General features: G+C 49.1%; 5 protein-coding genes across 5 annotated transcripts in view; 2 read left to right on the top strand and 3 right to left on the bottom strand.

Annotated features, from left to right (window-relative positions):
• Positions 1 to 13,819, top strand: part of LOC125939373 (uncharacterized) — a 561,003-nt gene that overhangs the window by 516,666 nt on the left and 30,518 nt on the right. The window lies entirely within an intron of this gene.
• Positions 889 to 11,370, bottom strand: LOC125908486 (uncharacterized). The gene is made up of 5 exons (XM_049611329.1): positions 10,933 to 11,370; positions 2,620 to 2,823; positions 2,094 to 2,566; positions 1,475 to 1,527; positions 889 to 1,359 (listed from the first exon to the last, which is right to left on the bottom strand). Exons 1-5 carry the CDS (start codon positions 11,340 to 11,342, stop codon positions 934 to 936), a joined length of 1,566 nt encoding a protein of 521 aa, XP_049467286.1. The 5' UTR covers positions 11,343 to 11,370; the 3' UTR covers positions 889 to 933.
• On the bottom strand, positions 2,037 to 2,400 carry LOC125939402 (histone H4). The gene has a single exon (XM_049654846.1). It carries the CDS (start codon positions 2,398 to 2,400, stop codon positions 2,089 to 2,091), a length of 312 nt encoding a protein of 103 aa, XP_049510803.1. The 3' UTR covers positions 2,037 to 2,088.
• Positions 12,352 to 12,846, bottom strand: LOC125939377 (histone H2A type 1-E). Its single transcript, XM_049654816.1, has one exon. It carries the CDS (start codon positions 12,811 to 12,813, stop codon positions 12,421 to 12,423), a length of 393 nt encoding a protein of 130 aa, XP_049510773.1. The 5' UTR covers positions 12,814 to 12,846; the 3' UTR covers positions 12,352 to 12,420.
• LOC125939393 (histone H2B type 1-C/E/F/G/I) lies at positions 13,136 to 13,566 on the top strand. The gene has a single exon (XM_049654837.1). It carries the CDS (start codon positions 13,151 to 13,153, stop codon positions 13,529 to 13,531), a length of 381 nt encoding a protein of 126 aa, XP_049510794.1. The 5' UTR covers positions 13,136 to 13,150; the 3' UTR covers positions 13,532 to 13,566.

Here is a 13,819-nt window from a genome sequence, read left to right as displayed (position 1 = left end):
CTGACCAGTCTGAGAACACTCGAGAAAAACTGCAACCTCATGGGAATTAGGATTTGTAATCAAAACAAGCAAATAAACAATTATAGTCCTATGTGAAAAGCACCAGATTTTTCAAAAAAAAAAAAAAAAAAAAGTAATTGGACAAATTTAATAGACACAACAAATTTATTAGGAAGCCCATTATTTTTGTGGAAACTAGTAACAGCTTTAAAATCTTAGTTCCGTCTGATTCCTTTTGAAAAAAAAAACAACAAAAATCCTCACAACCCAACTTCACACTGAGAAGCACAATTTTAAAACAAGGAAATACCTTATGCTTTTTAGAGCTCCTGAGAACTCAGAGGACAGCCTGCAGGTCAGAATATGTAGGTCATTGTAGGCCCATTTTCCACAATCACATATATGGATAAAACCGAAGAGACTATTCTTGTCAAACATCACGTTGAAACCTTTTTAAGCACGGAGGGTACTACATGTTCTGTGCCTCCGAGTAAGAGAAGCAAATTGAGGCCCATTCCTGATGTAAAAGCACTGGGGCCACTTTGCAAAAGCAAATAAGCGGTTCTTGCCAACTGCACAATGCACAGAAACCTGAACTCAACTTTAAAACTTTCTTTCCTTCAATCACTTCGTGGCCCAGAACAGCTCATTTCTAGGATGGCTGGTTCGTTTCAATATATTCAAACAGCTCCTTTGTGCTAAGTACCAGGAGGGGTCAGCCAGTGCGAAACCTCCCGATTCACAGCCACAGCCACCTCCTGCAGTCTTCGGGTGCACACGCCTGGTGTGGCCCAGGAGGTATTGGAAACCGCCCCGTGTTGTTCCCGAGCCTACCGTATATTCCCTACAAGTTTAACAGCTCTTTCCTGGTGACAACGGAGGGGCTCTGAAAAGAGCCTTTGGGGTAGGGTGTACGGAGAACGCTACAAAGCTTTACGCCCGCTCCCCACGGATGCGGCGCGCCAGCTGGATGTCCTTGGGCATGATGGTGACGCGCTTGGCGTGGATGGCGCACAGGTTGGTGTCCTCGAAGAGCCCCACCAGGTAGGCCTCGCACGCCTCCTGCAGCGCCATCACGGCCGAGCTCTGGAAGCGCAGGTCGGTCTTGAAGTCCTGCGCGATCTCGCGCACCAGCCGCTGGAACGGCAGCTTGCGGATCAGCAGCTCGGTGGACTTCTGGTAGCGGCGGATCTCGCGCAGGGCCACCGTGCCGGGCCGGTAGCGGTGCGGCTTCTTGACGCCGCCGGTGGCCGGCGCGCTCTTGCGGGCCGCCTTGGTGGCCAGCTGCTTGCGCGGGGCCTTGCCGCCCGTCGACTTGCGCGCCGTCTGCTTTGTGCGAGCCATGACAACTAGGGCTAGCTACTCAGCACTGCGGGATGAAGAACACGGGTCCCAGTACTTATAGCGACTCTCGAATCCTGATTGGACAGTAGGCGCCCGCCCCGCCCAGCCTCGCCCCGCCTCCAGAATTCACTTTGTTCAATCCATTGAGGACCGGAAGCGTCTTCCCGCCTCGCCCGCCGATCTCTGTGATGATGCACAAAGAAAATGTCGGACTTTTCAAAAAACTTTTAGGATGCATGAGCATCCCTTCCCATGTTGTATTGAGAATCCCAAAGTGCATTTCACGAATTTAAAAAGCGTCATGATTGCATTCCTGGTAAAAATGCATCTACTTTAAGTGAAGTCAATTGGCGGGACTGACGTGGTTTGCACGTCCTGCCACTGCGTTCTAAGCCAGAACTCCCAGACGAAGAGAATCGCTGTTTACCACGATCGTCCAGTTGCACCTCGGACGATGTATGGTTAGTTCGGCTTTCAGTACAAACCTGGCTTTGACAGTAAAGACTCGGCATGACCGGACGTTCAGCCACTTTGTGATGGACACACCGGGGGCCGAGAGTGCAGAGACGCGCGGATATTTCAGGCACACTAGTTTCAGGTTTAACGGGTCCTAAACCACGCTAAGGACACTCATGGTACGGCGCTCAGCTAAGTCAACAAAGGGGTCTACAGCTCCTTAACAGATTTCGTGGGTGGCCCTTAGAAGGGCCTTTTGGGCAATTGGTGCGACAATTTAAGGTCATCTTAGCCCCCGAAGCCGTAGAGGGTGCGCCCCTGGCGCTTGAGCGCGTACACCACGTCCATGGCCGTGACCGTCTTGCGCTTGGCGTGCTCCGTGTAGGTGACGGCGTCCCGGATCACGTTCTCCAGGAACACCTTGAGCACCCCGCGGGTCTCCTCGTAGATGAGGCCGGAGATGCGCTTCACGCCGCCGCGCCGGGCCAGCCGCCGGATGGCGGGTTTGGTGATGCCCTGGATGTTGTCGCGCAGCACCTTGCGGTGGCGCTTGGCGCCCCCCTTGCCTAAGCCCTTCCCACCCTTGCCGCGTCCAGACATGTTTTCGGAACAAACAAACACAATTGCCCGCCGAGGTAGGAGTTTATATACTCCTCTGTCGGACCTGTTTGGGAACACCGCCGACCCGCAGTATCCGCCCGGTGAGGTCTCCGACCGAGCCCAGCCCGGGTTTTCAGCATCAATGCGAGGGGCGGTGCTTACGGTCCTTGGTTAAAAAAAGGCGCCTAATGGAAAGTTCCTGCGGTTCTCTGCGCTTGCCCGGGCCTCGGTGGCCGGGTGAAATCTTGCTGTTGTTTCTGTCGCTCAGCACTGGTCGAGGTGGCGACTCGTGGCGGGGCAGCTGAGCTCGCGTGGAACTCTCCTGAGCTGCGATTGCAGGCATTTGGGGCGTTTGTGAAACCGCGCCGGGCGCCGGGTCCTCTCTCCGTGACCCGTCGGGCGGCCCGCGTCAGCGCCTCCTGGCTACAGGTCAAGGTGCGGTTTTTACCTCCCCGTTTCCCTTCTTTACGTATTACTTATTGTCTTCTTTCCCTTCCCCTTCGCTGCCACATATTTTGGGGGAAGTGACTTATTCTCTTCATCTGGGTTGGAAACACTAGGTTTCTTAAGTTGTTGACGAAGGTGACCTTTTACCCATGCCTTGCAGAGCGCAGGAGCAGGCGGCAAAGCTTTTCCAAGCTCCCCCTCCCCCACCAAGTCCTTTGATGAACTGGGAAACCGACTGCACCCAGAAACCCTCTGCCTTTCATTTACAAACAAAAGGCAGGATGAAGAGACTAGGGAAGACTTTATTCCAGGGAAAAAACCTTGGAAAGGCGGCGCTGGTGGTTTCCCTGATCGGGCTGTTTGGAACGGCCTCTCTCGGGCGCTGGCTTGTCTCCCAGATAATGAATCGTTTCTCCCTGGAAACCTGCTCGTCCACACCCACGCTTCTCTTTCCCCCAGCCTCTGTTAGGTTTACACTTCCTATTTCAAAAGTGTGTGATTATTTACTCCTTGAACAAATACCTAATTTTATTCCAGGAATCAGCCACTGGGTGTATCCTAAACTGTACTTCCCGTAAGTTAAAAACACTACTTGCCTGTGTTGTATTCGTGAACATTTCTTACTGAGCGTCTAGTCCCGCCTCTTTTTCCATCCCTGTTTGAAAATGGAATCTGCGTGCTTAACCTTGAGGAAGTAAAAGGTGTATCTATCTGCTGATGAATAAGGGCACTCCTTCCCCTGCACCTACAGACAAACGGGCAGCATTCTGCTTCAATATATACCAGCTGTTCCTGGAAATATTATTTGGAGACCAGTCTTTTCAAGACAAGTCTTGCAGCACAGAAAAGTTATGAGTGTTCCTTTGGTGAAGGTAACATACCTTGAAAGGCGTGTAATTTGATTTGATTGCATTGCCAGTGCTCTGTCCTGAAACATTCACGGTCTCTGTTTCCTGAATGTGTAATTCCCTGTTAAATTCGAGACTCTTCATTCTCTTTTCCCCCTTGCATGGAGGGAGCAAACAGACGGGCCTGCAGATTTTTTAGCTACATCTGCTGGCAGTCTGTTCCCTGCATGCAAGGGGGAGAAGAGAATTAAAAAAGTCCCCAATATTTTAAGAGTTTAAGGTTCTCATTTCATTTAAATGAAATACTATTAAGATTCTTTTTTGTGTCTCAGCATGTAATTATGCTCATTGGCATGACCTGTCCAACAATTTCTTGGTGAATAATTGGGATACATGCAGGGATTCCCCCCCCCCCCCGCCCCCCACATTAGGAGAGATAGTATTTTCCAAGAGAAATATTGACAATGTTTTAAGTTCTGTAAAACTTAATTAGGCCCTTAATTAGGCAAAATTAAGGCCCTTAAAAGGCCTAATTAAGGCCCTTGCCCCTTAATTAGGCGAAAGTTGCTTGCTGATCCACACCTCCCTGGTTGACAATTTTGTAATATTATTAGTTCCAAATGTTTGGCTCAATCCTTTTCAATATTGTCGTGTTTTCAATTTAATTTGCCACATCCTTATTTCCTTGTCACCTGATTTTGTTTTGTTTGTTTTGGTTAAGGCTTTGGAAGTGGCTGGGAGATTGTTTTCCTTATCTTTGACTTTTTTGTTGCTGTTCTCCACTCAGAGTTAGCTTCCCTACTAGTCATTACTCCCTCTCCCAAATCTCATTTCTCCTGTCCCCCACATGCATGCACACTCACTTATACATGCACACAGACATACCGGTCCAAAACGCCACTTTTTGGAGTCTTTTCCACTCCGTGAACTTAGGCTCTCAAGTCCTTTCTCCCACTTTGGTAGTGTCTTACGTCCACACAGAGCAGCCTTTCACCAGCTCAGAATCTTAACTGTGAGACCCGGAAGCAAGGAGTTTCCTTTCCTTGCCCTCGCCTCAGAGCAGTTACCACCCCTGCTGGCATCCGTAAACCTTCCTTCAGCTTCTAACTCCTTCCATGTGCTGTTAAGACCAATGGAAGGGGGCGCCTAGTCTAGGTGGCTCAGTTGGTTAAACGCCAGACTTTGGTTCAGGTCATGCTCTAACAGTTCGTGGGTTCCAGCCCCACGTCGGGCTCTGTTGACCCTGTGGAGCCTGCTTGGGATTCTCCCTCCCTCTCTCTCTGTCCCCCCACCCCCATCAGTAAATAAACTTAAAAAAAGGGGGAGGGGGGTAATTGAAGCGGGATGCACTGCTCCCTACTTCGGCCTCTTCCTCTCTTCATCTTACCCGTCCTCTTTCCTAGGGTCATTGTGTCATTTTCTTGTCCGTTAATGGCTGGAAAAGTGATTTTCAAAACTCACTAGTCAGTGGCAACTCTTGCTTGGTTCTGAAAGTCTAAAGACTCAAGTGTATTCTCCAACATAGGCATTTCATGCCTGACGTTGTCTCATTTTATCGAATGTCCTACCTTGTTTCTGCAATTTCTTACTATCACGTGATCCATGATGGTCTTTATATTGTTTTCTAAGCTTCTCTTAATTTAGTTAATTTTCATGCTTGAAATCTATCCGACAACGTTGCCGGGAAATGCTGTTCATCTTACCTTACTCATATCTCCAGGGTTGGCTACTGAGAACATAAAAACCACAGTGAAGCTGAGGGCCCTGGTGTAGAGGCCCCCTTAGCCATCCTGGCTTCCAAAGAAGGGGAGAAGCCAAGAACGCAGTTCCTAAGCTTCTACTCTTCGAAAATGAACTGGTGGCTGTAGACTGAATGTGTGTGTCCGTTCAGAATTCATAGCGTTGAAACCCGAACCCTAATGTGATGGGCCTTGGAAGTGGGGATACTGACAGGCGCTGAAGTCCTGAGTGCAGAGGCCTCCCAGATGCTGTTGGTGCCTCTGTAAGAGAGACCCCAGTGATCCACTGTGTCTCCCACGGTGTGAGGACCCAGTGACATGACCGTCTGTGAACCAGGAAGTAACTTCTCAGTACACACTGAATTTGGCCAAAGCCTTTGTCTTTGACTTCCCAGCCTCCAGAACTCTGGGAAATAAATTTCTGTTGTTTGTAAGCCACGCAGCATATGGTGTTCTGTCCTGGCAGCCGGAACAGACCAAGACACTGGTGTCCTGTAAATCAGGTTTAAAACGTACTCAAGATTCAGATGAACCTAGGGGAAGGGAAGGAAACATGAGATAAAAATAGAAGGAGGCAAACTGTGAGAGACTCTTAAATACCAAGAACGAGCTGGAGGGGAGGGGAGGGGAGGGGAGGGGGGAGGGGCTAGCTGGGGGATGGGCATTGAGGAGGGCACTCGAGATGAGCCCTGGGTGTCATTGGAAGACATGAATCACTGGGTTCTACTCCTGAAGCCGAGACTACACACTGTATGTTAACTAACTAGAATTTAAATAAGTAAAGAAGACAGGGGCAAAAAAAAAAAGACTCAGAATTGGTGCCTTTGGTTTTGGTGGTTATGCCAGGTCATTTGTGAGTAAAGCCAGAAAATTCTGTTGGAGATCATGGCCCAAGAGTCCAGGTATGAACTGAATGAGGATGAGCAGGGATGAGCGTTTGGTTCAGCTTTTGTTTTTGCCATTTACTTGTTTCTTGATCTTAGAAGAAAGAGCACTTCTTGGAACGCAGCCACTATATTTTCCTTATTCATGCCCTTAATTTATCTCTACTCTTTTGCTTTCACAAATAGCACTTTGATGAATATTCTCGATATGTCCTTTTATGGGTCTGTAGGAGAATTTCCTTTGGGCATAGACCTGGGCATACCCAGTTCTACGAAGTAAATTAGAAAATTCTTCAAAATGTATTGTGTAAGACCACCATCAGCAAGCCACCACAGGAAAGGAAGTTTCTCCACCTCGCGTGCCACGTGTGATTTTTACCCAGTATCTCATTATTTTAACTTGCATTTATCTGATTACCTAGTGAAGTACAAAACTTCTTCATATAATTGTTAGCTATTCAACTGTCTCCATTTAAAGTCAGATTTTTTTTTCTTTAAGATAGGCAATAAACTAATATACTCAAGGCATATTTTCTTCCACAGAACTATCATCCCTATAAACCCTGTTTCAGGCCATTTATGTAGATGAAAATTTTTAAGTGCACTTGGTACCAGTTTCCATCTCAGAAATACATTATTTCTAATCTTATCCAGATAAGAAACCTTATTACTGGTAGAGCTATATTTAGAAATGCATTTTCTACACTTAATCTCTTTCATAATGAGAACCGTGTCAGTGGGGGACACTTCCGGCAGCATAGCCCGCTGCAGAGTGAGCACCCCCCATGCTTCCTTCGTAAAGAATCTTTGGCCGGGTGCCTGGGTGGCTCGGTCAGTTGAGCATCCGACTCTTGGTTTCAGTTCAGGTCATGATCACACGTTTTGTGACTTCAAGCCCCTGCATCAGGCTCTGCGCTGACAGTGGGGTTCCTGCTTGGGATTCTCTCCCCCTCTCTGTTCCTCCCCTGCTTGTGCTGTCTTTCAAAATAAATAAACTTTAAAAAACATACATAATGAATTCTTGGTGACTTTGCTTGGTTCCCTGCTTGATGGCCTCTCAGGGCTTCTCCCCTCTGGAGAGCCTGTGGGCAGTTCTAAAACCATCTGTTCTCATCTAATTATCTCAGCATCTCCCCTGCCTCCTAAACACTGGTGTTCCTGGGGAAAAAGTACTACCCGGAATTGGAAGACAAGTTTGGAGAATCCCACCTTGTGAGACAGAAACTTCACAGAAATAAGAATCTTCAAAGAAATAAGATTGGCCACTAGCAGAAGTGAAATCCTTTTTACGAGTTGCTGAGTTTTACTGATCAAATTAGATTGTTTTCCAAATATCAACCAATGACAATAGTGACCGACTCCTGAATGTAATCTTATAAGAGGATTTGGGTTTATTTCCTCAATGTTACAAGAGCACACCACACTAGGAATTCTGGATGAAATTAGGTTTACTGGGTCTTACTGTGCACTTAACATCTCCTCTGGGGGGGGGGGGTACTCTCCTACAGTCTCATATATTACCACATTTATCTTTAAAGCAATCTCTTGAAAGCAAGGATCCATTTCATCATTAAGGAAAACGCCATCTAAAATAACTTCTAATCTGGGCATCTGGGTGGCTCAGTTAAGTGTTCGACTTTGGCGCAGGTCATGATCTCCTGGTTTGTGGGTTCGAGCCCTGCATCGGGCTCTTTGCTGACAGCCCACAGCCTGGAGCCTGCTTCGGATTCTGTGTCTCCCTCTCTCTCTGCCCCTCCCCCACTCATGCTCTGTCTCTCTGTGTCTCTCGAAAATAAATAAAACATTAACAAAAAAATTTAAAATAACTTATAATCTACATGTTTGCTAGTCTCTACTGGTGTGGAATCTGGGAAAAGGAGAGTCACAGAATAATGATTTGTAATGGTTTATTTAACAAGTATATCTGACCATTAGAAATGGTACTTCTGGGGGCGCCTGGCTGGCTGAGTCTATGGAGCGTGCAACTTCTGATCTCCGGGTCATGAGTTCCAGCTCCACGTTGGGTGTAGAGATCACTTAGGTAAATAAGTAAATTTAAAAGAGAGAGAGTACCTTCAACAGGTAAATTTCCAAAAAGAGAGAGAGAAAGCGCTGCTGAGAGCGAGAAAGGACTCAGCTGTAGTCTCTACCCAGCCTGCATGAACACCACACTTCCCATGCCCTCTAAAGTCTGCAGCTGGAGGTGACCATACCAGGTACTTCAAAGCAGCTTCAAAGCAGCCCTACCTGAGGAACCAAAGACTTATCTTCCTTCTGAATCTTTTGGGGCACAAAGCTGGTCTCCAGCCTCTCTGGACAACAGCAAAAGAAAATCCTGCTGCCAACGGGGCAGTGGCTATGGCGCAGAGCTGTGGGCTGTGGTCATCTCGTCTAGACTGATGGAGTCCATTGGGTGACCACTAACTCTTCTGGGTTTTTTTTTTTTTTTCCCAATGCATTGGTTATTCACTGTTGTGTAATGAATTACCCCCAAAACTTAACAAAAAATGTATTATTTCACACAGTTTCTGGAGGTCAGAAAACAGTGGTTTTAGCTGGGTGGTCTGGTTCAGGGTCTCTCAAGAAGAGTCAAGCTGTCCACAGGGGCCATGGTCACTTGAGGCTTTACTGGGGCCGGAGATGGCTGGGGCTCCCGTGGCTGTTGGGAGTTGTTCATGGAACGTTGGAGAAAGCGTCAGTTTCGTGGGCTGCCTGCATGTCCTCCCAACACGGCAGCCAGGGTCCCCCAGGGCAAGTGGCGGGAGAGAGAGCAAGGAGGACAGTACCTTCTGTGACCTCGTCTCCAAATAGCTCCCCATTACTTTGACTTCATGCCTTTGCTTTATCCCATTCACTAGAAGCCAGTCCCTAACCAAATCCAGTTCAAACTCAAGGGGAGAGGAATTAGGCTCCATTTTTTGAAGGTAAGAGTATCAAAGAATTTTTGAACGTGTCCTAAAACCACCTTTTCTATGCCCAAACTTAGCCTTCCAACAGAATATTCCTCACTGTTCCATAGACACTCTTCCATAGACACCCCCACCCCCACCCTCCGATCCCAGCAGGTGTCCTGTCTGAGGACCTGGAAGATATCAAAACAACCTGACTTCTGCCCTGAGCCTTTTTGCCTAAAGGAAAATAGGCTTTCCTACCCCTAGCTTTGCTTTGCTTTTTTTAAAATTAATTCTTTATTTTCCTACAGCCATTGGAGGCTTATCCAGGTGTTCCATCCTAGGGTTTATTGAAAGACTCTTAAACAGATCTACTAGCTTTGCCCCCTAATACTTGGGTACTTATGGAAAAGATAAACGTTTCTACAGCTAGTGAAGCAGTAGTTAGTGATAGGCCCTGTCCAAACCCCAGCTACAGTCAGGTTCACATCCAAAAAGATATGCAAAGATACTTTGGACACTGTCAAGCTTTCTATAGTTGTCAGTATTTCATCTACGCACCGTGGGAATCACAATAGTGGTGATTACACGCAGGATGACAGGTGCAATGCCGGTGGCGGTGAGCACGGTAACCGCCTAGGGCTGAATGGAGCTATCTTGGGTGGAAAAGACAGCAAATCAGCAATACATTCGTTCAACGAGGATTTAATTAGCACCTGCTTTTACTATTCCAGGGATAGGACAGTAAACAGAAAAAACTGGCCTCATGACATGTATGTTTTATGGGGAGAGAAGAGTGGGCTGGTTGGCCTCCAGGCCTCCGGTGCCAGGCCCCCAGAAGCTGGCAGAGGAGGACCAGAGGGCCAATGCGCTGAACTTAGACTATCTTTTCTTAGCATGTGTGTGGAGGAGAGTAAACATTCCTGAGCTTTATCCTATACAGTTACCAGATGTTAGTGCTAAATAATGCGAAATGCCATGAGAATGGTCTGAACACGAAGCTCATTTGTTTGGCAAACAGAGCTACGGCCTCAGCCAAATTCCGGCTTTTTGCTTTTTTGGAGTTGTAGAAAAGAAATGGAATATCGGTAAGAAAACGTGAGGCCTGCACGCCTGCTAGGTTCTAGGCAAAACACTAGCAGTGCCCGATTTTAACCTGGCCGCAACCGCCACGTCCTGGGAACCTGGACAACTCAAATCTTTCAACTCCATGGAAGAACTTCGACGTGCAAGTAATTTGTCCTCCCGCGTGCAGTGGATACACCAAAGTTGCACCGAACTCCACTCCCAGATTGTAGGAGATGGAGCGGGAGGTACCGTACCTATGCTGAATCTTGCTTTACTTGGTGGCAAAGTTCCTTTCCTGAAGGTTTTCTATCTTTACATCTGGAGGACTTAAAGGATCAAACAGTAACTTGGTCTCTGCAGTCTTTATAAACCGTCTATTGAGGAACGGCTCTCGTATTTAATAGAAGACGAACCTAGTAGGCAAAGCCTCCGCCACTAAACGTATTTAGCATAAAGGCGAAGCGACACTAGCTGGAGAAAAATTTGTGGTACGCCGACCCCACTTCCCTGCCGTCTTCCACGAAGCCTGCACTTTTAAGTCAGTAGCAGCCCGGAGTACACAGCTTCTCTCCGTGAAAACAGAAGTGGCTCTGAAAAGAGCCTTTGGGGGAGGGGGGAGGAAGCGAGGGCGCCCGGACCAGCTTCGGGAGAAGTTTACGCCCGCTCCCCGCGGATGCGGCGCGCCAGCTGGATGTCCTTGGGCATGATGGTGACGCGCTTGGCGTGGATGGCGCACAGGTTGGTGTCCTCGAAGAGCCCCACCAGGTAGGCCTCGCACGCCTCCTGCAGCGCCATCACGGCCGAGCTCTGGAAGCGCAGGTCGGTCTTGAAGTCCTGCGCGATCTCGCGCACCAGCCGCTGGAACGGCAGCTTGCGGATCAGCAGCTCGGTGGACTTCTGGTAGCGGCGGATCTCGCGCAGGGCCACCGTGCCGGGCCGGTAGCGGTGCGGCTTCTTGACGCCGCCGGTGGCCGGCGCGCTCTTGCGGGCCGCCTTGGTGGCCAGCTGCTTGCGCGGGGCCTTGCCGCCCGTCGACTTGCGCGCCGTCTGCTTCGTGCGAGCCATGACAGGGAAGCTCGCGCTGCGAAAACCAGCGACTGGAGAGTCGGCGCTGGGACCAGACTTTATACTGATGATACGATCCTGATTGGCCAGAACTGTCGCGGGAGTAACCTGATTGGTTTCTCCTTCAATCCTCATCTGAGTCCTAAAATCTCTGAAACCGTTTTGTTTTCCATGCTACTGATTTTATTTCCTATTACAGGAACAAAATCATTGCTGTACTCCATCCTAAGTTTACTGTTTTCAACAAAAATGTTAAGATTCCACCAGTGAAACAGAATCGGACCTGGAGTTTGTGGAAGTCAGCGCCTAAATTATCTTTAAAAATGCATTTTTATTTCAGCTTCTTCCCCTTCTCAAATATGGCGGGGGGTGGGGTAGCGGGAATTACACCAGAATAATGTATTCGTTAGTCTCATTTTAAATCAATTCCGCTTCGTGACTGCATAATTTAGATCTGCTTTTAATGACAGTACCAAGACCTGGAATGAAGGTTTTACACTAAGTGACTCTTTGGAACAACCAGACTGCCCTATGTGGTGTGGGGAGGGGAGCTGGCTTATGTCAGTCCAGGTTATCAGTTGAGTAGTTATGACACCTTCACTAACCGATCTTGATGAAATCAAGTGCCTTTTTGGATTAACTCCTAAATTGTATGCTAAATTTAACCAGGGTGGAGTGGTGAGATTAAGCGGTCAACACTTAGAGCTTTTTCAAATAGTTCTGAAAGTTTTAGGACGCTTTAATTGACCAGTGGACCATCAGGTTCTGCTAGTAAGACTCGGGGTGGGGGCGGGAGGACAAAATAGGCTTAACATTTAGAGTAGTTGCTGGAAGAGAAACTTTTTAATTCCCCAGAACACTGTGCTCGTGGGGAGGTGACCAAGAGGTATTTTAATGGCTTTATTGAGCAAACCACACATAGGAGTCAAAAGTAACTTGGGCAAACCAAAGGAGACTTCACGCATTTTTCTGAACCGTGTAAGCTCGAGGGACCCTAAGTGTTCAGTTCTTCCACAGAAATGGTGGGTGGCTCTGAAAAGAGCCTTTGATCTCAAACTGAAATGTGGGAATTCAAACTTTATTTGCCCTTGGCCTTGTGGTGGCTCTCGGTCTTCTTGGGCAGCAGCACGGCCTGGATGTTGGGCAGGACGCCGCCCTGCGCGATGGTGACGCGGCCCAGCAGCTTGTTGAGCTCCTCGTCGTTGCGGATGGCCAGCTGCAGGTGGCGCGGGATGATGCGCGTCTTCTTGTTGTCGCGGGCCGCGTTGCCCGCCAGCTCCAGGATCTCGGCCGTCAGGTACTCCAGCACGGCCGCCAGGTACACCGGCGCGCCGGCCCCGACCCGCTCGGCGTAGTTGCCCTTGCGGAGCAGGCGGTGCACGCGCCCCACCGGGAACTGCAGCCCGGCCCGCGACGAGCGCGTCTTGGCCTTGGCGCGAGCCTTGCCGCCCTGCTTCCCGCGTCCAGACATGACCACCTAAACACTCTAGAGGCACTTGGCAAAACGACGGCAAAACCAGCACTTTTTATAGCCCTGATTGGGCGCGAGAAAGAAGACTTTGCATTGGCTAAGCTTGTGGCTTTATTTTCTCCAACGAGAATGCAGCTTTGGGAGTCTTGCGTTGTGATTGGACAGAACTAACTACTGACGTCATGTTGACTAGTCGCCAATCAGGCCCAGGACTGTAACTTACACCTTATTTGCATAAAGGTTTCTATATAAAAAGGACAAGGGGCGGGGGCGGGGGTCACTGTCTACAGTGCATTTTTCTTCTTTTCTCCGAATTGCCTTACGAGTCCTCCCGATTATGCCTGAGCCAGCCAAGTCAGCTCCCGCCCCGAAGAAGGGCTCGAAGAAAGCGGTGACCAAGGCGCAGAAGAAGGACGGCAAGAAGCGCAAGCGCAGCCGCAAGGAGAGCTACTCGGTGTACGTGTACAAGGTGCTGAAGCAGGTGCACCCCGACACCGGCATCTCGTCCAAGGCCATGGGCATCATGAACTCGTTCGTGAACGACATCTTCGAGCGCATCGCGGGCGAGGCGTCGCGCCTGGCGCATTACAACAAGCGCTCGACCATCACGTCCCGGGAGATCCAGACGGCCGTGCGCCTGCTGCTGCCCGGGGAGCTGGCCAAGCACGCCGTGTCCGAGGGCACCAAGGCCGTCACCAAGTACACCAGCTCCAAGTGAGTGCTGGGAGACACGATCCAACCCAAAGGCTCTTTTCAGAGCCACCTACATTTTCCGAGAAAGCAGCTGGCTTCTTTTGTCTCGTTTCCTTTAGAAGTGTTTGGGGCTGGGTTCGGACTGGGAAAGAGCGGGGAAGAGCGGTAGGAGGCTAAGCCCCCCCGCAAGAGCGGTTGGGTAAGCATTTAAGCTCATTGTCCTTAAGCTTTAGTGTGGTTTCTTAGGCGCCCTTTGGAAGGTGGCCTTGTCCTCTGCTCCGGTAGCCGAAATTTCGCCTTTGTTATTTTATCA

This window comes from Panthera uncia (assembly GCF_023721935.1).
Source record: "Panthera uncia isolate 11264 chromosome B2 unlocalized genomic scaffold, Puncia_PCG_1.0 HiC_scaffold_25, whole genome shotgun sequence".
Classification (NCBI taxonomy): Eukaryota; Metazoa; Chordata; class Mammalia; order Carnivora; family Felidae; genus Panthera; species Panthera uncia.
Note: the sequence above shows the minus strand (reverse complement) of the source record. Positions and strands in the feature narration are given on the sequence as shown.